At 36.7% G+C, this 23,328-nt stretch overlaps 3 protein-coding genes across 6 annotated transcripts in view; 1 reads left to right on the forward strand and 2 right to left on the reverse strand.

The window, feature by feature from the left end:
• The window catches only part of LOC101739898 (uncharacterized), a 127,085-nt gene that overhangs the window by 61,882 nt on the left and 41,875 nt on the right, over positions 1–23,328 (forward strand). The gene's annotated exons all lie outside the window — the stretch shown is intronic.
• On the reverse strand, positions 112–22,434 carry LOC105842603 (probable phytanoyl-CoA dioxygenase). 3 transcript variants are annotated; one of them, XM_021352873.3, is made up of 9 exons: positions 21,682–22,427; positions 20,020–20,130; positions 18,319–18,421; positions 15,466–15,621; positions 12,855–13,001; positions 12,094–12,237; positions 11,297–11,387; positions 1,516–1,565; positions 112–187 (listed from the first exon to the last, which is right to left on the reverse strand). In XM_021352873.3, the coding sequence occupies exons 1-9, from the start codon at positions 21,708–21,710 to the stop codon at positions 134–136; spliced, it is 885 nt and encodes a 294-aa protein (XP_021208548.2). In that variant the 5' UTR covers positions 21,711–22,427; the 3' UTR covers positions 112–133. The 3 variants fall into 3 exon arrangements, with proteins under 3 accessions (XP_021208548.2, XP_062532757.1, XP_062532756.1); XM_062676773.1 differs by lacking the exon at positions 1,516–1,565 and having other exon boundaries at positions 21,682–22,431; XM_062676772.1 differs by lacking the exons at positions 112–187; positions 1,516–1,565 and having other exon boundaries at positions 11,119–11,387; positions 21,682–22,434.
• LOC119628419 (uncharacterized) lies at positions 5,834–10,656 on the reverse strand. 2 transcript variants are annotated; one of them, XM_038021225.2, is made up of 5 exons: positions 10,421–10,656; positions 9,359–9,480; positions 9,258–9,276; positions 8,917–9,110; positions 5,834–8,368 (listed from the first exon to the last, which is right to left on the reverse strand). In XM_038021225.2, exons 1-5 carry the CDS (start codon positions 10,446–10,448, stop codon positions 6,266–6,268), a joined length of 2,466 nt encoding a protein of 821 aa, XP_037877153.1. In that variant the 5' UTR covers positions 10,449–10,656; the 3' UTR covers positions 5,834–6,265. The 2 variants fall into 2 exon arrangements, with proteins under 2 accessions (XP_037877153.1, XP_037877152.1); XM_038021224.2 differs by having other exon boundaries at positions 8,917–9,276.

Below are 23,328 nucleotides of genomic sequence, written 5' to 3' on the forward strand. Positions count from 1 at the left end.
CTTGGCATACAATAAATACTCTGTGATGCTTGTGAGTGTTGTTTGATTGCAACATGGCGGTCGCGCGCATGTAAGGTAAAAAGCATAAAATACAAACAAATGGACGTATAGTTATAAATTCTTTATTGCAAACCTACAGATTGCATCTCGGACCTCTGACCGCCTTTATCTTTAACTTCCAGTAGTCCTGAAATAAAAATCCACGATTATACAGCGCTAGTACTTAATGCGAGTTTTTTAACGTACTCGATAGCGTAAAAGTTAATGTTACGCCGGTAAAAGTAACGCCATCTATCGCCGAATAGTCGAACGAATATCGGAGGATCTAGTCACATCTAGAACGCTCAAGGATTACAACGCCATCTATTCTCAGATGGTGGAAACACACATCGAAGGTATTCGACTTGTGAGGAATGTTCTCGACGATTCTAGGGATGTCGTATCGACTATAAAAGCTTTGCAGAGATGGCACGAGGTCAGCCAGTAATTGGCTGAAGCGAAGCGCAAGAAGAGAATCAAGAAATTTAAAGTGTTTGTAAAGTGTGTTAAGTGCTAATACAGTTTTAATTTACACCTAGGTAGAATTTTTTATTTATCCCGAGCCCTAGCGCGTAACATTAATTCAATTTTGTATGCAGTTGGAACAGCGCCCCTAGCGGCAAACGTAGGCAAACGTTTCAACTCTATACGATTGAATTAACTTTTACGCTATCGAGAACGTTAAAAAACTCGCACTAAGCACACAGGAACTGGCGACCCACACGACGGTCGGGGGTCACCGTAGTCTGGACATAAGCACTTCGAGATATTTGGGCCAGTGTAACCGGGACCTGACTTCCGATGACCGGTCACAGCAGGCCCTGAGTTCGCTAGCGCATCGTAACTAACATTTATAATTGGGAAAACATATCTTAATAAATAATAGCATGCTTAGTGCTATTTGGAAACAGAGATTTAGTAATAAACATTTAATATTTGTTTTCATTCTTTGAATTAACAGATGATTTCACACACAGCCCGATTGGTGTTAAGTTTATTGACATCTACAACGTAAATGCCGCCACCCACCTTGAGATACGAGTTCTAAGGTCTCAGTATAGTTACAATGGCTGCCCCACCCTTCAAACAGAAACGCATTACTGCTTCACGGCAGAAATAGGCAGGGCGGTGGTACCTACCCGTGAGCGAGTATGGATAAAAGCCGCAATCCCGACTAATTCAAAGCCATGCATGGCTATTTTTCGGATCGGGGACCGAACCTCATACGGTCCGCCAGGGTCTGGGATTTGACGATCTGCTGATTTTGGGAGTTGACCGCGGGCCCAAGCAGAATGATGGTTGCCTTGATACATGAGGTTAAAGTCTCGACGGTATTCATATTGGCGCGCCCTTCCAACTGGAGAGTTACTATCCGAGGTGACGTCATCTGCCCGGGCACACCCGCCAGGATAGCTAGGCGCCTGGGACTACAACACTGAAGTCAGCATCAGTCACGGATGACAAGTGGAGACTCACGCTGTAATCAAACCCCGTGATGCCTCGCCTGGCGCCTTCCCGCTGGAACTCTGCGGGCGACGAATGAGTTATTTCAGCGGAATAAAACATCTCATAATATTAAGTATTTTGTTTATAATTAAAATCCATTAATTAAATATGTTGATATATTTTGCTAGTTTTTTGCAATATAATGTCTTTTTTAAGAAGATTTAATGTGAATTGTTTAATATATAAATATATTTTACCTATGGCAACTACTTCAGTATTATCAGTGTAGCTTAGTCATGCTAATTTCTTTTTATTTATGATTTTAATTATCCCACCATTACAATTTCCTTAAATTTTATAATAAGTATGTAAAAATGAAATGTTTTTTTCTATAGATATTTCATTCGTGTCCTTGAGAGCACGAGTAGCTGGGCCAAAAATGGCCCATGTCCTTTGATTTAATCTTCAAACGTGCTGTGCTGTAGACTGAACCTAATGATCAAAATCATACTCTTTCAATACGTTTTTATTAGCTTCAGACCTTCGATCAACAATTGTTGATCGAAGCTTCAGACATATGTATGTTAGATGTAACGGAATCTTTGAACATGATTTTGACCCCATTCAAAACGTCGGATTAACTCGAAATTTGGCATACTTATTAAAGACCGATGACAATTCAATACTTACTAAAAAATAATTGGAAATATTAATTGAAAAAATTTAAATTTAACTAAAAAATGAAAAATTAATAATTGTTTAAAAAAAAAAAAATACGCTTGTATAGAAAATCCAACTAAAAAATAAAAAAATTAATTTTAAGAAATTTGAATTAAAAATAATGTAAGAAAAATTATTTTATTATAAAAAAAATTGTGGGGTGCTTTTCAGGATATTATCAGAATAATCCTTCTACTTATATCTGTTCATAAAATATTTAAACTACTGATACCATGCACCCCACGCTTTTTTTACCATAAAATCATTTTTCTTACACTATTTATAATTCATATTTATTAAAAATTATATTCTACTAGCTGACCCGGCAGACTTCATAGTGCCTCAATCGATAAATAAAATACCTAAACTTTTGTATAAAATAAACTTAAAACAAACAAAAGGAATCCGTCCGACGGGGGACACATCAAAGGAAAAACAAAATTGTTATTTTTATTTAATTCCGAGAAAGTTCATATTTATCTACCTTTTAAACCTTCTCTGGACTTCCACGAATAATTCAAGACCAAAATTAGCCAAATCGGTCCAGCCGATCTCGAGTTTTAGCGAGACTAACGAACAGCATTCATTTATATATATATATATATATATACATCCCAGTTCCATTTCAGCGTCCTCCCAATTTACATCAGTTTTGCGTCCATGTGTTCCAATGACATTTGTCTTCATTTCTTTGCATATACTGCTTTATAATTCTATAAAATATTGTGTGATGAGTTTAAAATTACAAGATTATAGTTATACATCAATATTCAATTTCTGTTCATTCTGGTACCTATTTAGACCCACATTTATACCTACGCCTATATGGCGTCATCGTATATTTCGGCTATTCCCCCTTCTTTTATGTACAATTGACGTCCTTGCTGTGCATACTTTGTTGCGTGCTGTTATGAAACGTTGTATTTTTTAAACGAATTAAAATAGGTGGAGGTTCTCAATTCGTCTGTATTGTTATTTTTTTATGTTTTTACCTCAGAACTTTTGACTGGGTTTTTTTTTATTGCTTAGATGGATGGACGAGCTCACAGCCCACCTGATGTTAAGTGGTAACTGGAGCCCATAGACATCTACAACGTTAATGCGCCACCCATCTTGAGATATAAGTTCTAAGGTCTCAGTATAGTTACAACGGATACCCCACCCTTCGAACGGAAACGCATTACTGCTTCACGGCGGAAATAGGCGGGGTGGTGCTACCTACCCATTTTGTCCCATTTGGTGTTGTCCCATTTCAATTTGGTTTAATTTTCAAAATGGAATCCGTGACAAAACTATATAAGTCTTAAATTTGAATTACGTATGTGAGCGACAAATGGCCGAATAATTCAATATCTCGCGAACCAATTTTAATAATTCCTCTTTTATTGCAAAGGGTGTACTATAAGGATATGGGGTTGATGACAGGGTTTTAATTCGCAAATCTTGATGGAGTGTGAGAATCTAGTCGTTTTTACGCCAACAAAACACAGGTGTGCGCTTTCAGTACAAAAAATCTCTGTTCCTTCCCTTGCCCTCTTTTCAGAGCACTCACACATTTGCATTGGCATTTGGCATTGAATGAATATGTCATATGTTACTCAGGGATAATGTAGGTTTCTAATGGTGAAAGAATATTTAAAATCGTTTCGGAGCCTATCAAATATTTCCTGTTTATAATATTAGTTTAGACAATAACATCTTAAAGCACTTGTTGCTAAAATACTTTGTAATGATATTCATTAGGGAATGTGGAGAGTGACAAATCCTAACATCAGTTGCTATCTAAATAAGCCCTGGTGAGACAACGTCCAAAGTATCTACCATAACAGAAGTTAAAAGTAATTATTGCTTCGTTTTTTTTAAATATGGTGTGTAATGAAGAAGGATGCTGTGCTCCTCCTAATTCACTGAATCTGTTGAACAAAACGGAGTTACTAGGTAAGTAAACTAATTTTAATACATTTATTTTTATTTAAGAATAAATTAACATTTAGCAGCATCACATACAATATTTCGATCCTACGGTAAATAGAAAGCATAACCAACGAAACTGAAGGCCAATGATACAGATCAGGGTTAAGTAATATGTTCTGATAAGTTGTTATATTGTTTATAAACCCCATAGTTTTAATTGGCATTGTCCAAAGGTTTTAATTTTTTAAGGTCACTGATTTGAATATTTTGGAAATTTAATGGCTACTTTAATTTAAATAAATATTTTAAATTTGAAGAGGGCTGGCGTCATCAGTCCAAGCTAAATGACTTATATTCAATTTAAATTTTACAAAACCTACTATTGTACTTTATCTCGAACTGAAATGTTGTTAATGTTATTTGTAAAATAATTCTTGCAACAAAAAAACAACACTACTTGAAACACTGTTTATATTTTGTAACAACAATCTTCTAAACTTGTGGACAGACTTGGTTTATTTTTTAACAAAAACAACAAAATAAGTGATAGTTTCATTGCAAATTAATAATAAAAAAAAAATGTTCTTATAGTGATGACGTCGGGAAGGGCAAACTAAGGTTAAACATATTTATTCAAAAATATAAAAAACTAAAGACTATTTGCAGTTTAACTACAGATAAACTTATTCCTCGAAATGATTTTGGAATTAATACTTGTGAAAAAAAATGGACAATGTTAATTAGTAAATCTTTACTAGAAGTGTGTCTTAATAATTAACAGCTATTAATTTTGTTTCACAGGCACAAGCAGCGTAAGCAGTGCAAGCATCAATTGCCACCGGTCGCCATCATACATGGAAATGATGCCAGCGCCCGAACCGCCGCCCCTGACTATTCAAACCCAGCATCTACCACCACCCAGCAGAACAGTGGTGTCGCAGGGGGGCGGTGGGCCAGAGCCAGCTAATACAGTTATAAACACTGTGACTATAGGACTCCAGCGCATTGAATTATTATTCATTATTTCTACTTTGACAATTTCATTATTACAATTTGGATTAATAGTTTTGATGATAATAATCAACATAAAAAAATAGTTCAATGTTGATTTACTGTTACTGTTTTTAACGATTTTTTGACGATGACAACCTTACTACAATATTTTATATTTATAATAATATTCGTTTGCGCTGCATTAATAGTGTATATATAACTAGAATTACTATTGGCATCATCTGTTTTACGACGTTATAGACTAATATGTTAAAATGAAGGGAAGCCTGTTATTAGCTATATTATTTTCATACGAAAATGTAATAAAAAATTTGTATTGCTGTTGGTTTTCCTAATAAATAAATAAATAAATTTGTTTTATATAATAGCAAGTAAAACGTAATAGTTCTAAGAAAATAGTTTCAAGCTGCGGTCTTCAAGATGTGGCAGAAAACACTAAATAAAAGTCATGTGGTAAGCGGCTCGAGTATATTAGTAACTTCCAGCCACAACCACGGTGGAAAGCTCGAAGGGTTGATGGGAATAAAGGGAATTATAGTATGGTAAGGTACAAGGTATCGTAACAAATATTGAAATATCTTAGTTGATATTTTAGAATTGGAAAAAGAGACATAGTTACCTATTGATTTGGGAAAGGGGTAGTACGCAGTTCAACCCTTGAGTATTTTTTTTTTATGGAGTGATAAAATAAAACCATTAATACGATATTAAAGCATTTATTTATTTTTGAAAAGGTAAAAGACAAGTACAAGCTGACATAATATCACACCACGACCACTCTGTCAAGAGTGTAGCATACAAATGTTACAAATATAAGTAAAAAACATTGAACAATGAAATATAATTAAAAAACATTGAATTTCAACTATAAGAATATTATGAAAGTTTCAGGTTCTACTAATAATTATATAAACTGAGAAATAATGTAAGCTTCATAATGAACAGAAAAAACAAGTAGCAAATTTTTCAGATATCAGCTTTTGAAAGTGACAATGTGGAAATGTGAAAATTTCACCTATTGAAAAAAAAAATTGAGTGTACTTAAACTGCATAAATAGGATAAAAGTAGTTGAAGTAATAAAAGTGAACGATAATTTCTGTAGTAAGTTGTAGTACTGAAATATATCCATACTTATTGTTTTGTATATGTATTCTGTATAAATACTTTAATTTTTAGCCAATCTTTATTATTTAGAAGTTCTGGATATTGACTTCGTAAGTTTTCACATTCGTCACGTTTTGGAGGTTTTCTGGACTTGATATGCTTCGAAAAGAAATTTAAAACTACACGTTTTTGTTGTGGTGTCCAAGGAACTAGCACACGTTTCTTTTTTATTACCTTCTGTTCAACTGATTCATTATTAGAACAAAATGGGATTGATTGTTTAGAGCTATCAATTGAATTTAAGGAAGTTTTGTTTACAGGAGGAGTGGGTTCTAACATTTCGTAATCGAGAATTTCCTCATTTTGAATATCGTCACCAATTATTTCTTCTTCTAAATTGATATTTATTTCGTCTAAAGTGTGACCTTTATACATATCCGCGTTTCCAGTTTCCATTAAAAGTAACAGCTTAGAAATTTTAGCAGTTTGGAACACATCATCCGGTAATCTATAATTTTGTTTATGAATTGACATCGTATGGCCCATGAATGAAGCTAATTGTTCCATGTCGTTTTCGGACATATTAAAAAGCTGGGTTAAAGTCGCTAAATGTTTGCGAAGTCGAGTCGAAGTTAAAGCTTTTGGATTTTTTGCACCACAAGCTTTTGCGTATTTTTCTATGGTCCTATAACCACATATAACTGATCCTCCAGCTTTAGAGAATAAAAAATCATTATCTGTGTTTACATATTTATGTCTTAAAGAAATTAAGATATCTATATCTTTTTGAACATCTTTGCTAAATAAAACTGGAACCCCTCTCCCTCTTTTCCCTCGAATAACAATTCTTTTTAAACTGTTTACTAATATTTTTTCCGTTGCTGATAGTGCTTTATCAAATTCTTCATATTTATTGTTTTCGTTATCTTTTTTATCATAATTTTCGTAAAAACTCAATTGTAATCTCTGAAGTTCTCCGGGACGCCGTCGGTTTAGTAATAAAAGGCGGCAGAACACGCACTCTATTAATGCATTGAATGCATTGCAATTTAATGAATTATTTGATTCCGATAGCTTAACTACTGCGTGTGCAGCAGTTTTATTTAGATAGTCTTTTAAACATTTTAAATCAGATGCTAATGGGACAATTGTTGTTTTATTATACCGTTTTATATTTAAGTCGTCAGCAGCTTGGCTTGAGACGTCAAATTTCCAGTTAGATTGAATTATACTTGTGAGTGTTTTAAGATCTATTTGAATTTCTGTTCTATTAATACCAGCTTCCGCTTTGTAAGACTCAAGTAATGCTATATTGCAACATTGTTTTAGCGATGTTGCAATATTCATGGCATAAGTAGGTGAATCGTAACGATCTTTTAAATTATTGAAACTAGCTGCATTTTTAGTAGCCAAAACTAGTGTTCCATAATTTTCCGGCTTCAAGGCGTCTAATAAGCTACTAATGTTTGGTTTAATTTTTTTTATTTCTATTAATAGTTTACCAAGCTCACGCATTTTTCTAGAGGTTACAGTTATAAAATGTTTTTCTCTATGTGTCCTAAGATATTGCAATCCAAAAGCACAGATCAAAGAATCTTTTTTCGCAAACATAGATATTTTATCTGGCCTCATACGTGGAAAAACATCATCTTTTAATTTTTGATTTACTTTAATGTTACGAACCAAAAAATTCTGTGCATCAACTTGAACATTTGATGTGAGATTATTACTATCACATAGTTTTTTGTGCTTCCATAGTTGTTTTCGAGAGTAAAATCCTAAGCATTTAGTACAAGGTAAGTAGTCGTCACTTCTATTATATTTGTTTTTTTTCATTGGCTTCAACGTAGAGTTTTGAGTGTTAGTAATGTAATTTCCTTTCTTACGCAAGAGTGTAAGCATTTGTTTACGTGACTTAGTATTTTTTGGCATCGATAATACCTTTTGAACTTCCGGTTCATTAGAATGGTTTCTTATAACGTGTCTAGCGAAATTTAAAATTAAACTTTCACAATAAAAACAATAATCCCTTTGTCGTATCCTCTTCTTTTTATCGCCTTCCTTTTCTTCGGTAGAAAGACATTCAGTTTGTTTGTTTTCGGTAGCTTCATCGTGAATTTCAAATGAAACCTAAAAGAAAAAAATATATTAATCAATGGATAATAGGTATATGTTTTCATCTATTATATTTCACATATCGGTCGTATGTGTGCTTAGTTATTGTGTAGATTAAAGGTTAAGTGAACTGAGGGTTCGCAACGCGTACTTTAACTTTTTAGTTTTTATTGCTTATTTTTATAATAGTACAAATTTATAAAGTTTTCTGGGTCCTTGATAAGTATACGAATTTCAAATTAATCCGACGTTTACCAGTTCTTGAAAAACGAGTTTAAAGATTCCGTTACATACATACAAAAGCTAAGCTAATACAATCGCGTTAAAACTACAATTAGACAATACTGTACTTATTACTTTCGGAAATCATCCGTCGTGACATTAAAACAAAAACAACTCGCTCGATTGAGGTACTACCACCTTCTCACAGAATATCGGCGTGAAATAACAATATTATGTGTTGTATTTCGTTTCGGTGCGCAAGAATGCCAGATGCCTATTTTCCCCCAAGTCGCTCTAATAATTTAGAACAAATCAGTGTTTTATGTAATTTTTTTACTCACTTGATGGTTCTGCTTAGAGTTGCTGGTAGCTGAGGTTACATCACAAATATCAGAGTCATTATCAGATTCGTCAGTGGTTTCTGGTACATAAAGGTTATCGCTTGAATCACAAAAGTCAGCATCGTCATCACTTTCCGGCACATTAAAAGATGTTCTTTGATCTTCTTCGGTGTTTACACAACTTTCAGGACTATCTGTGGTATCAATAATATCACTCTTTTCGGTAACTACGTGATTGATATCATTATCAAAAACGGCACTACTTATAGTACTATTTTCACGTCGATGTTCGGCGCTAACGTGAACTGTATTGCTGGTTGAAGCTACGCATATTGCCGTACCTTTTTTTGCAAATTGTTCCTAAAAAATATGAATTTAATTAATATTGATATATTTTTTAAAAAGACAATTTAATTTACATCTTTACAACGTGATACTTTACCTTAAATATTCTTTGTATTTTGATTCTTTCTTTTAGACACGGCAGGATTTTGTCAATGTTTTCTTCATAATTGCTTACATTACCTCCGTTTGTTTTATTTCTTCTCGTGTTATATGCTTGTACTGGATCCAAAAATAAAATAAATTTAGTTACAAAATATTATGATAATCATATATCATTTGTAGATATTAAATAAAGTAAATATTAAACATAACGAACGATCGTTATCTTAAATATTAATAATCACAAATTAGAGTCATCTAAGATCTAATCATGAATACCTAGTTTTCCTGATGACAATATTCGCACTCATCTTGTGGATAATGATCATACAGAGCAAAAGTACAGGTACTGCACCAAAACCATGATTGTTCAAGTAATATGAGTACATTATAACCAAAATTTAAATCAATAACCATATGTTGTGGTTGCGTCGGTAAAATATTAACAACAAATGCACAATTTATACAATGCGTTCGTAAAATAAAATGCGCCGTATTCCAAGGCCAAATCAAATCATTATTTAACAATTGTTCAAAATCTGATCTAGTTAGAAAACCATCTACGTCTAAAAAAATAACCATCTTGGGTTCACTTGAACGTATACTGACTGCAAGGAAAGACAACTGAGTACTGAATGTTTGTTGGATATTTTGATGATGCTTACTTTTAAAAGCCTGTGCATAAGATTTATTTGAAACCTAAATAAAATTGGTTAAAACCTCATAAGCTTTTAAATCAATCTTATGCGCAGGCTTTTAAAAGTAGGCATCAACAAAACAGGTAAATTTTTCGTACGCGTGTCTCGAATTCCAAAATTTGAAGTGCCCTTACAAACCAAATGCGCTTTAAGGTTCGATTGCACCATCTTAGACTGTGCACATTTTTCTAAATGTATAAAAAAAACACGATTTAATTGGGACGTAACAGCAACCATAAGTTATTGACTTTATATTTATGCGAGCCATTAGTAGATACCATTCGTTATTGTATTTTTGTGATTATGCGCTAACAAATATAAAACTAAAATCTAACCGTAGGTATTTATAACAGCAATCTTACCTTTTTTTCCTTTTCGCGTGCTTCTCATTTTCTTTACACTTTATTTAAATGCCTAATGGCCTATTATACAAAAAGTATCATGTTTATGGATTTGTCAAATCCTTATGCATAATATTAAAATCCGTCAATATCATAGAATATCGTGCACTACACATGTGCAGGATATTCTATGATATTGACGGACGGCGAATATCGCGTCGAGCGGTGTGACTTGTTCGATATTGACTGTAAGTGTATAATAAGTTAAATCAATGTTAGATACATTTTTGCACAAAGCATAGTTCACTAGGTCATATCGCGCCAGGCGGCCAGGAAGTAGATAAGCCGAATTCTAAGTAATAAACAATGTTAACGGTCGCATTCATTCGTTACATTGTTGTCAAACGTATATTTCACGCTACAACAGCGCTACGCGTTTTAAACGAAATCGCCAAGAACTAATCGAAATACAATTTCAGATACTGTGGCTGTAAAGTGAAGTCCAAATTTTTTTTTTATTACAAAGTTCACATAGTACTTTAGACCAAGACGCGTGGTTTGGCAATGTTAATCGAAATGACGTCCGTATATGGGACGCCAAAAGCAGGTGGACGCCATTTTAAATGCAATTAACTCCATATTGGACGCCGAAACGGTTCTAGGATATATATATAGATAGAAGAAGAAGATTTTCTAGTTAGATTTTCTATAAAAGCGTATTTCGTTAGTTTTTTTAAATTATTATTTATTTTATAAAGAAACAGAAACTCCTTGGATTAGTAGGACAGTCGTAGATTAAGATTGAGACTTCAGCCTTGTGCGTTGAGGCGTGATGTTTATGGGCCGCAGTCCTACACGTGCAGCAATGGACATCAAAATAAGCATTGTTGAGGGTACCTGTGCTCAATTCCTCTTGCACGGTGCCCCGCAGGTCGACGTAGTGACACGCACTGTTGGCGTAGTGGATGGTCAACGCCTTCCTGTAGTCCTAGAAGTGGAAGTTCCATAAAAACCGTTTGCATTTAAAGACGTATAATAATTTGATAGACAGTAAAAATAGATTATGACCAAAAAAGTTTTCACAAAAACAATTGACTATAAAATCCGATTAAATAAAAAAGCCATAAGACCGCCAATTGTACTTTTTTTTTGTATTTAATGTATCGCACTGTTTATTTGTTTTTTGGTGTACAATAAAGAATACTCTCTCTCTCTCATTAAATTGTGCTCAAACTGAGTTTCTCGCCGGATCTTCTCAGTGGGTCGCGTTTCCGATCCGGTGTTAGATTCTGCGAAGCACGACTCTTACTAGGGTTCGTGTTAGCAAATTCTCTCAGGTTGAGCCCGTGAGCTCACCTACTAAAGCGCGCGTTGCTGGAATAGCCTCCTAAACTACCAACGAATAGGTAGGGAAAAAAGGTACCTTACTACAAGAAAGCCTCTTCACTCAAAAGATCGCGTGTTCATATAAGATTAGTATGGAACGATAAGTCTTTTTGATGTTTTAAAATTCGAGAAATGAATAACAGTTTCGTGTTTTAATATTCTATTCTATCAGCCTACAGATGTCCACCGCTGGACAAAGGCCTCCCCCAAGGCTCGTCACGGTCTTACGCTGCTTGCATCCACCGGATGTTTTAATATAATTCTAGTCCTCTTTTGTTAGTTATATAAAAGTGCAAACTAACAAATACCTTGGTATCGTTAGGACCGGAGCCATGTATCAGGTAGGGATGGAAGAAGACCGTGTCTCCCGGAGACATCTCCAAATAGAGTCGGTTGCTCAACGGAGCCAGCTGGTCCTCGTCAGCGATAACGTGAAAGAACTTCTTTGAATTCTGTAAGGGAGAGTTTTCGAAAGTGTACTGTGACCTTGTAAATGTTACAACTGAACTTTGTCCAGAAGTTCGTCGTCGTGGCCTAAAAGATAAGACGTCCGGTGCATTCGTGTTGAGCGATGCACCGGTGTTCGAATCCCGCAGGCGGGTACCAATTTTTCTAATGAAATACGTAGGTACTCAACAAACGTTCACGATCGACTTCCACGGTGAATCGTGTAATCAAAATCAAACCCGCAAAATTATATTTTGCGTAATTACTGGTAGTAGTACGTCTTGTGAGTCCGCACGGGTAGGTACCACCACCCCGCCTATTTCTGCCGTGAAGGAGTAATGCGTTTCGGTTTGAAGGGCGGGGCGGCCATTGTAACTGAGAACTGATATCTTTAAGTAGATGTCTTTAAGCTCTAGTAACCACTTAACACCAGGTGAGCTGTGAGCTCGTCCACACATTTTTTTCTTATTGCATTTGTAGGTAGACGAGCACACGGCCCACCTGATGGTCAGTGGTAATCGTCGGCCATGGACTTCAGCAATGCCAGGGGCAGAGCCAAGCCGCTGCCTACCGTGAACCCATCTAAGCAATAAATCAAAAAAGACTAAATATATTCTCTCACCTTAAATGTTACGTGCTTAAACAGTTTTCCGCACTTGTGCGAGCCCGGCACAATGTACAGACACCCATTCTGTAAGTTCGCCGGATCCAGAGCCGTCCACATCGCTATGATCTTGTCTGTTGGCCCGAAAGGGAAATACCACTGATCCTGAAACAATTACAAAGCTTAATGACTTAAACGGGACCCATCTGCCGTCACGTGCTGACGTCGTGAACCGATCCGGTGGTAGATTCAGCGAAGCACTGCTCTTGTTAGGGCTAGTGATAGCAAGCTTTCTCAGGTTGAGTCCGTGAGCTCACCTACCTGTCAAGATGTAGCTGAAATAGCCTCTTATGCTACCAGCGTATAGGCAAGGATAAACAATCAACATGGACGTCAACAATGTAAATGTATTAAATGAAAGTATAGCGGTTTTACAAAACGTAGTTTTATTCGCGAGAGTTTTTATTTATTTATTTATTTAATACAAGGAGAACCAACAGCCAACTAACAAAGTATAATAATATAACAAATAATAGAAACAAAAAGCCAATTAAAGGTCCTCACCAATATAAACAAATTAAAAACACTAGAGAAACAAAAGCATAGAAACAAAAAAAGAAAAAATTAAAAACAATCAGCAAGCAAGAAACAACATAAGGAATGGAGGAAAACACCAGACTAATTTAAATGTAAACTTATGTATAAATGTCACAAATTAATAAAAAACTGTTGTGCTAAACATCACCGGCACATGGCCCCGCACCCTCTGCCCCCTCATCGCCCACGAAAAATCGTGCACTAAGCTGACGTCTAAGTCCTGTGATAGAGGAATAAAATGGGTCAATATCTAAGAACCTGCCAAGTCTGTTGAGGCCACCAACAACACGTAAAAAGAATGAGTTTTGCCTATAGTTAGTGGAAGCTAGTGGCAAAGAAATTAGATTTCGATGCCTTAAAGATATTCTCTGTGCATTGAAGTCAACTTTGGATAAGAGCTCCGGGCAATCCACCAAACCTTTAACGATCTTTAAATAATATGCAATGTCGGCAACCTCACGTCGCAAGTAAAGAGGAAGTAGATGATGTTTTTTACAAAGGTTATCAAATTATTAGAGTTATAGGCAATATTAAATTTAAAACAAAGGTACTTTATAAATTTACGCTGAATTCTTTCAATTCGTTCTATATAGATATTATATCGAGGATTCCAAACTTGTGAAGCGTATTCTAAGTTACTACGAACAAAAGTACAGTATAGTATTTTAATAGTTTTAGCTTTACGAAAATGTTGATAGTTACGCATAACAAATCCAAGCATTTTAGAGTTCTATCATAGACCCGGAAAAGGAATCACAGACTTACATAGATTATATTAAAGTATAAACTAGAGATATACTCATCACACCATGATTCTATAAACTATAAAGTAGGGTTCAACTTTCTAATTTCAACATGTCGCCACCCAGCCTGAGACAAAGCCCTTTAAATCGAAACGCATTTTTATTTCACTACAGAAATAGGCAGGGTTGTGGTACCTACTCGTGCGGACTCACAAGACGTCCTACCACCAGTAATTGTGCAAAATTGTAATGTGAGGATCTGTTTGTGTAAGAGGAGCGTTCGGGATCAGTGTGATTAGTACGAGTTTTTTAATGTTCTAAATAGCGTAAAAGTTAACTCTAATTTGTATGGAGTTGGAACTGTTATATATCCCTACCGAACCCTAAACTCCTGACACCCTCGAACCGCTGACTAGACGGTCCGAGGTAGAGACTTGATAGGAGACCGGAGAACGGTCAGTAGTCAGTGAACTGTGTTAGAGTACGGGTGCGGCTGCCGGGTTTACTCTGAGAGTCATTATCCATATTGTTCAAAATCCAATAAATAGTTGTATCCTAAGAGTTTTCCTTTTTTAAAACGACCTCAGAGAGAATTCCCATAACAGAACGTTTGCCTTCGTTTGCCGCTAGGGGCGCTGATCCAACTGCATACAAATCTGAGTTAACTTTTACATTACCGAGAACGTTAATAACTCGCACTAAGCACACAGCACAGAGCTGCAGAAAACTGTGTCTACAGTAGTCGAGTACAATAGAACTTAATTTATGTAATTAGGGAACGTTTCTGAATATGTCGGATGTGTGAAATTTGATAAAAGACTTAAGATGAAGCATAATTATGAATGCAGACTAGTTGTAAATGTTATAATATAAAGACACCAATGACTCGAGCGAGTATTTTAATATAATACTGTTACGCCGGTAAGAGTAACGCCATCTCTCGCCGAATAGTCGAACGAATATCGAAGGATCTAGTAGCACCTAGAATGCTCGAGAAGTACAACGCCATCTATTGTCAGATAGCGGAAACGATACTAGAGATGTGTGGAATATTCTCGATAATTCTAGGGATGAAGTATCGGCTATAAAAGCGTTGCAGGGATAGCACGCAGTCAGTCAGTAATCGGAACTACCCGAAGCGAAACAGCGAAGGGATCACCTGAAGCGAAGCGAAAGAAGCGAATTGAGAATTTTAAAGTGTAGTGAAGTGTTCTAAGGGTTGAATACAGTGTTAGCTTGTGAACCCCAGCGCGTAGCAATACCTTGCAGAACAGTGAGTTTTTCGTTACCTGATGGGCGGGGTGTCTGGTCGACTCCGGCGGCTTGTTGATCAGCATCAGATTGACGGCGGAGATGTCATCGCCGATCAGCTGAGAAACTATATCCAGTACTCTGGAGTCTTCGCTGTACGACATGTAGACCTCATCGTTTATTATATCCTGAATCTGAGGAACCACGACCAATGAGACGATGCGTTGACCTCTTAAATAAGTTGCTGTGGGGCTTGCGATGCGGCCTAGATTAGGAACCACTTCATTTGGGTGTTATTATTTCCCCTTGTAGGCAGATGAGCATACGGCCCATCTGAGGGTGAATGGTTACCAATGGACGTCAGCAATGCCAGAGCCAAGCCGCTTTCTAGCGTAAACCTGCCGCTGTTTTCGTTGATGTCGTAAAATAAGGTATTCAGTGGGCAGAAGTGTTCTCAAAGTATCAGTGTACTGCCGTCGCCAACTGATATGCAACTACCATGTATGGCAGGACTTACGGGAGGTACCACCGCCCTGACCATTTCTACCGCTAAGCAATCATGCGTTCTGGCTTGTAAAGACGAGCCATTGTACAATAAATAATTGAGTCTTCGGCCTGATGTCTGATGGGTGGCGACATATACATTGTGATATCTGTGGGCTCCTGTAACCACTTAACGCAATGTGGCCCACATTGAGCTCATTCACACATCTTTGCAATGAAATTGATCAACAGTAAAAAGCATGGGAAAACACCTTCATTTGTTTCGAGATATCAGAATCTTCTAGTCGATGTATGTTATTGTACTATTTTTTTACGGCTTCTCGTGAATGCTAACGTTTTTCTCACAATTTAAATAACATAATAAAAACAATAAATGTAATACGCAAAACGAGTTTGAATCTTGAGGTATCAGTGATTAAAGTCGAACATCGATCATCGGACGAACACTTAGTTGTATATAAAAAATAAAAATAAAATGGCGAATGAAGTGAAACTTCTTTTTCGATGTGTGGTATTGTGGTTTTCTTCATTTTTCATTCTTAAATCAGATTGCTCTTGTAATAAGGAATGCTGTGTGTAAGAGATGCGACATTTTCAAACATTTATATTATATGTTTTAAATTATTAATCTCTATATATATAAATGAATTGCTGTTCGTTAGTCTCGCTAAAACTCGAGAACGGCTGGACCGATTCGGCTAATTTTGGTCTTGATTTATTTGTGGAAGTCCAGAGAAGGTTTAAAATATTAGATAAATATGAAAAGGCTCGGAAATAAATAAAAATAACAATTTTGTTTTTCCTTTGATGTGTCCCCCGTCGGACGGATTCCTTTTGTTTGTTTTGAGTTTATTTTATACAAAAGTTTAGGTCTTTTATATATCGATTGAGGCACTACGAAGTCTGCCGGGTCAGCTAGTAGAAAAATAAATATGTATAATATATTTTTTTTAAAACTTCATTAAAATATTGGACGCTACTCGTTGCTAACGTTCGCGCTGGCCTGTTAACTGCGCGCATGCGTTCGAGTGCCACGCATTCACCCTCGCTCTGTCTCTTTCTAGTATAGTAGCGTTAAACGTTTAACGCAACCTTGTTGGAAGTCGCATTAGAAGTTTAACTTCAAAAAATCGTTCCACAATGAAACTAGCCTTCATTTCTCCTGCGTTACGGATGTCGGAGATACACACATGAGACACCACACGGACCACGAATATCACATAACTTCCACAAACAAACTGACTGTGACCGGAAGTCAAATCCGGACCTCATGTTCTGGCAGTCACAGTTAGACACTCAACCAACAACGATATTAAAAATATACTATAAAAAGTCATACGCAAATAGAATGAACTAATTATTACACGGTTAGTTAATTAGACAAGTTCTTCGCGAACCTTGAGTTTCATTTCTTTTTGTTTCATGTTTTTTAGTATAAATATAAATTTAATAATTTAAATACGCAAAGAATGGCAATTTTTTACCTGAATGTTTGAAAAGGCGTCATAGATTAAGAGATAAACGAAATTTAATTATTTTATTTGCTCGTTTTTTATACGATGTTAGATTTACGTGGCAAAACCACGAAAAAATGTTAATTTAATTCGATTTTTGTGTAATTCCGGTTTAATACATTTATAAAGGATGGCACTAATATTATTGCCACAAAAAAGCAGTATTTTTTGATAAATATTTACATAAAGTATTTAAAATGATAAATGGTAATATTAATTATCCTTTGTTACAATTAGTACATACTTAAATAAATACATAATAGTAATCGCAGCACTGCAGATGACAATGATTTTAACAGTATGACAACTGACTCTATAGTCTATTCTAATAAATTAGCTTTGCAAGCCTTCGTTTGTCGCAAATATGTGACTGGCGTTCAAAAGGCTAAAAGTACCTATCTCTGACATACATTTTTACACATTTACAAAGAAGTAAGAACAAACTACATATTAATATGTATATGTACCTAGGTAGCTCTGCAATTGCTAAGGGTACCTACTCGAGTACTATTAGAAGTGTATCCTTGGTTCATCTATGATAATGAAACTAAAGATGTTATTTAAACATATCGTTCAATTTATTATAGTTATTTTTTCAATTTATTATAGTCCGTGCCTACAAAAGTCAGACATCTAATGTTGATAGATAACCTCAAATTATAAAATAAACACGTTAATATCTTTTTTTTTGTGACTTTCTAATAACAAAAATATTTCTGATTAAGATTAAACTATGTTATTACTATCGTTTTAGCATTTTTTTTATTTCAAGACGCTTCAAATAGATATCAGGTAAAATGTTGTATACATAGAAAGCTGCCATTGTTCTTTGATATGATTTTGATAATATGGTAACAGTATTGAATGTCTTACCTTGTAAACGTATTCTTCAGGAGTCTTCTTGGCGCTAACTAAAGAGTTCTCCTTGATAATCGTTACCTTTTCTGGTTGATGACATAATTCGGAAAATCTTTTCCTAAAACAAAGGCACGTTGTGAAGCCTTACGGTTTGCATGTTTACCAGCGGGGTAGCCGAGGTGCCCTCACTTAGGGCTTCGGATGTTCGGTGTTCCGTGGGGGTGGTTGTGATGGCGACGAGAGTTGCCCTCAGCACCTTATTTCCTTACCTTGTCTCATACCCGATCCGGTGGACCGAATGGTAAACAGTCGACGTCGCCCTCAACACGTCATTACGGATCCTCCCGATCCATTAACGGTGTTTTTAGGTACCACAAGCACCGGTCACCGTTTTCGTCGAACCCATCGCTTGCGACGAAGGGTTCGACGAGTAAATTAATCCATAGACACAGCCCACTGAGTTTCTCTCCGGATCTTCTTGTGGGGCGCGTTTCCGATCCGGTGGTAGATTCTGCGAAACACTGCTCTTGCCAGGCTCTAGGCTTGCTAGCAACACTCCCGGTTTGAGCGCTGAGAGCTCACCTACTAGTTCGGTGAATCTAGAATAACCCCTTGAGGTTACTAGAATGGGTAGGAAAAAATACCTTGTCCCTTGCCTGCCTCTGTTGAGTTCTGTCTCGTTCGAGGTAACATGGCTCTCCTACCGTCTCTAATGTAGAAGACCGTTAAGCTTGATAGCTCGATAAGAAGATGAGCTTGCATATATACAACGGCGGATCCAGGGGGGGGGGTCATGGGGTCATGACCCCCCCCTGAGCTGGTTCCAGGACTTAGGTGAACCACTAATTGAACCTAATGATTTTATTTATATACTTTGTCACTATTCAGATTTTATGTAACTACATACCTTCAATATTTAATTAATTTAATATTATATAATAACTTTGTATGATGGCAAGCGTTTGGGAACGAGCGCATCGAAAATTTGACTATGTGACCCCCTCCTGGCCCAAAGCTGGATCCGCCCTTGCATATATACAAGTTCCTAGCAATAACATTCGGAACGTCGCTCTACCGAGTAACTCCACCAGCTGGATGGAAGATCTTTTTTTATTTATTGCTTAAATAGGTAAAAATCGAGTACAATTAATGTGTAAGTTACTAGGGACAAATGTAGATAAATTATAGGGAGATCTTTTTGTAATATAAACCTCTTAATATCAAACTCGCGTATTTATTAACTACCGAGCTTTTTTCTATTGCTTAGGTGGGTGAACGAGGTCACAGCCCACCTGGTGTTAAGTGGTTACTGGAGTCCATAGAAATCTTCCTTTTATTTGATTTAGAATTTTGTTCGGTTTTCGCGAGTGTTTGGCCTAACTAAGACTATTAAAGATCTCATTCAAGTCATTATTCATGTTTTCGGTCTCAGTCGACCGTGACCGAGAAAACGGGAGGTTAAACGCGTAAAAGTAGTTTTTAATGAAATTGTGTTAAGGCTTTTTTTCGCAAAAAAATATCAGTGTGCTGAGTGCGAGTATTTTAACGTACTCGATAGCGTAAAAGTTAACTTAAATTTGTATGCACCTAGCGAGCGGCAAACGTAGGCAAACGTTCCGACTCCATACAAATTTGAGTTAACTTTCACGCTATCGAGTACGTTAAAAAACTCGCACTAAGCACACCGGTGGACAATGTGACGTGTGACATACAAACCTGTAACGGTCTAAGCTGGTCGATTCGAACAGGTTTCTGAATAACAAGTAGCCATTCTCCTCATAAAACTGTTTTTGTTGTTTCGTCAGCTTATATTCTGCTGATGATACACTGCAAAGGATAAAATGCTTCTGAAACCGATGTTGGACCGTGTCGTATCAATCGATCGTTGTCTTTCTTGGTTTCCGGAACCCACAGACATCTACAAAGTAAATGAGCCACCCACCTTGAGATATAAGGTCTCAAATATACCTAGTTACAACGGCTGCCCCGCCCTTCAAACCGAAACGCATTACTGCTTCACGGCAGAAATAGGCAGGATGGTGGTACCTACCCGTGAGGACTCACAAGAGGTCCTACCTAAAAAAAATTGTTGTTCAGCGCTGGTCTGACGGAAGGAGACTCCGGAATCCTAACATCCCAGAGAGATCTTAGAAGCCAGGCAATGCTAGGGAGAAATCTGATTGACGCACTATGCCATTGGCAGTCAGTCTTTCTAAGCTGGGTCTTCTTTTTTTTTTATTGCCCTTGTAGGTAGACGCGCTTACGGCCCACCTGATGGTGAGTGGTTACCGTCGCCCACGGACTTCAGCAATGCCAGGGGCAGAGCCAAGCCGCTGCCTACCGCTTAATACTCTCCACAAGCCTCGTTTGAAGAAAGACATGTTATAGCGTTCGGGAAACACCGTGGAGGGGAGCTCATTCCAAAGCCGGATGGTACGTGGCAAAAAAGACCTCTGGAAACACACTGTGGATGACCGTAGAGGCTCCAGGTAGTATGGATGAACTCTACTCCGGTGGCGGGCGGTGCGATGGTAAAAACGAGATGACGATATCATCTCGAACAATTCCTCAGAGCACACGGGAGGATATCAGTTCTTTATGCGTTTCGTACATTCCTTTTTACGAGGAGTGCTCTGAGGACGAATTTAAGGTTTGAGATAATCCCGTCCCCTCCTATTTACCACCACACCACCTGCCACGGAAGTAGAGCACGCTTTCAGGTATTTTATACCTTAAATGATATCCTATATTCCAGTTAGCTTATATATGTTTGCTATGTACCGTCCAGCTTTGCGACAAACTCCCCTCCCTGAGCGATATGACATATCTTTATCCTAACGAAGATTGTGGACAGTCATCAATCGGACCCACTGATCTGCCTGCGTCCTAGAATTGCTGATGCCGATGGACAACGGTGAATTATTTCCATTTAATGGCAATAAAGTTTTCTAAATCACGCCTCAGCCACAGTACACGAATCTCGGGTAAAAAATTGTCTTTAAATATTTCTCGTCAATAAGAATGTTCTTTTGCGATTTATATCATTCTTCGCCACAAAAGTAGAGCAGTTCATATTGCAAAAAAACATGTTAATCATTATTATGTAATTAACAAGTAATTTCACTATGCTACGTCACTTCACCCGAAGGCTGACCGAGATTTAAACACACTCCTTAGTCAAGACTCTAAGCTGATCAGCTGGATTCACGATTTGACTAAGGGTAAACTTTAGTACTAACTAATTTCACGCGGTGTACCTATTGATTGAATTAAATATATATCCACAAACATATACACACATATCAGTTCGAATCAAACTCAATAATTTGGAACACAATACTCAAAACACAGAAATAATACATTCAAATATGTACTCACTATTTCGGTGAAATCCTTTTGTAATTCATTCTTCAAATTTATTTCAGAACGGTTAGTATTTTGCAATATTTAAAAAAAAAAAAAACACTTATCCAAAATTTATAATGATATTTCTGTTTCGCTTAGTTTCATTAATATTAAAACATTTAATTATTGTTGTTTTGTCTTTTATTATACACACGTCAAGGTGTTTGTAACAGTAGCCTGATCTGGACGGTGGATACGTAAGAAATGAACGAAATATTTTAATAAAATAATTTCACGGAACGGAGCTTCGAATTAAAAATAGCATGAATAGACTTAAAAAAAAATAAGAGGTTAATCAATTGGACTGTATATTTTTGTTTAATATCTCGGATTTTTTTACAGGCTTTATATTAGCTTCACTTGTATGTATGTTTGTATGTTTGTAGCTGACTCCTTTAGACGCGATTTTGACCCACTTTAAACGGCCAGAATTCATTCAAACTTTGTAGATTTATCGAGGACCGATGACAATACACTAATTTGATAAGATTATTCCATTATTCAATTTGCAAAATAAGATTTTTGCCAATTTATATAATTAACGTGTGGTGGGCGCCTAAGAATACCCCCAACCCAAACTTAGCTCATGGGTGTCGTAGAAGGCGACTAACAGCCAAAGCCAGACCAAAGCCAATAAAACCTCGGCCCAAGGTCAACAAAAGCATTCCCAAGGAGGATTGACGTCAGGCAGGCGGCCGGTCTAACGTGCCACGACGACTTCAAAATAGAGTATAACTTCTTACGCGCGTACATAAGTACACGCACCCTTTTTGTTTTAGCTAGTGCTTCTCTGTCATTCCATTTTGAGTCATCCTTACTAATGCAAATTTCAATTTGAGCTATCCTTAATAATGCATAATACAATTTTAGTTCATCATTCTCCTGTCCCTCTCCCAGTCACCTGGGGTCGGCGCAACATGTCATCTCCTTCCATACTCTTCTATCATATGCCATTTCTTCCCTCACTCTTTCTTACACGTATCTTCTTTCACGAAATCCATCCATTTTTTCTTAAGTTTACCTTTTTTATTTATTGCTTAGATTAGTGGACGAGCTCACAACCCATCTGGTGTTAAGTGGTCATTGGAGCCCATAGAGATACAACGTAAATGCCGCGACCCACCTTGAGATATGAGCATAGATTATACACTTAATATATTTGAGAGATATGAGTGCTCTAGGTACCATAAATTTGAATTAAAAATAGTGTAAGAAAAAATGATTTTATTGTAAATGCGGCACCCACCTTGAGATATAAGTTCTAAGGTCTTCAGTATAGTTACAACGGCTGCCCCACCATTCAAACCGAAACGCGTTACTGCTTCCCGGCAGAAATAGGCAGGGTGGTGGCAACCCTTCCTCTAAAGCCTTCCACATTATTGCATAATACAATTTTAGTTTTTGGAAGATATTTTTACGAAAACCTGAATCGCGCTAACAATAGGATGAGCTTGCACGCATCAGTGAGCCCGGCATGAGTTGGTTTCAATCCGTGACAGCACTTACAAACAGTCGCACGCGATGGGGCTTCATCTTAAAACGCCAACCATCAAGGCCACAGTGAAAAATAATAATTACTAGCAGCCGGTAGTCGAGATTCGACTATAATTAATTGAAATT

This window comes from Bombyx mori, chromosome 28 (assembly GCF_030269925.1).
Source record: "Bombyx mori chromosome 28, ASM3026992v2".
Classification (NCBI taxonomy): Eukaryota; Metazoa; Arthropoda; class Insecta; order Lepidoptera; family Bombycidae; genus Bombyx; species Bombyx mori.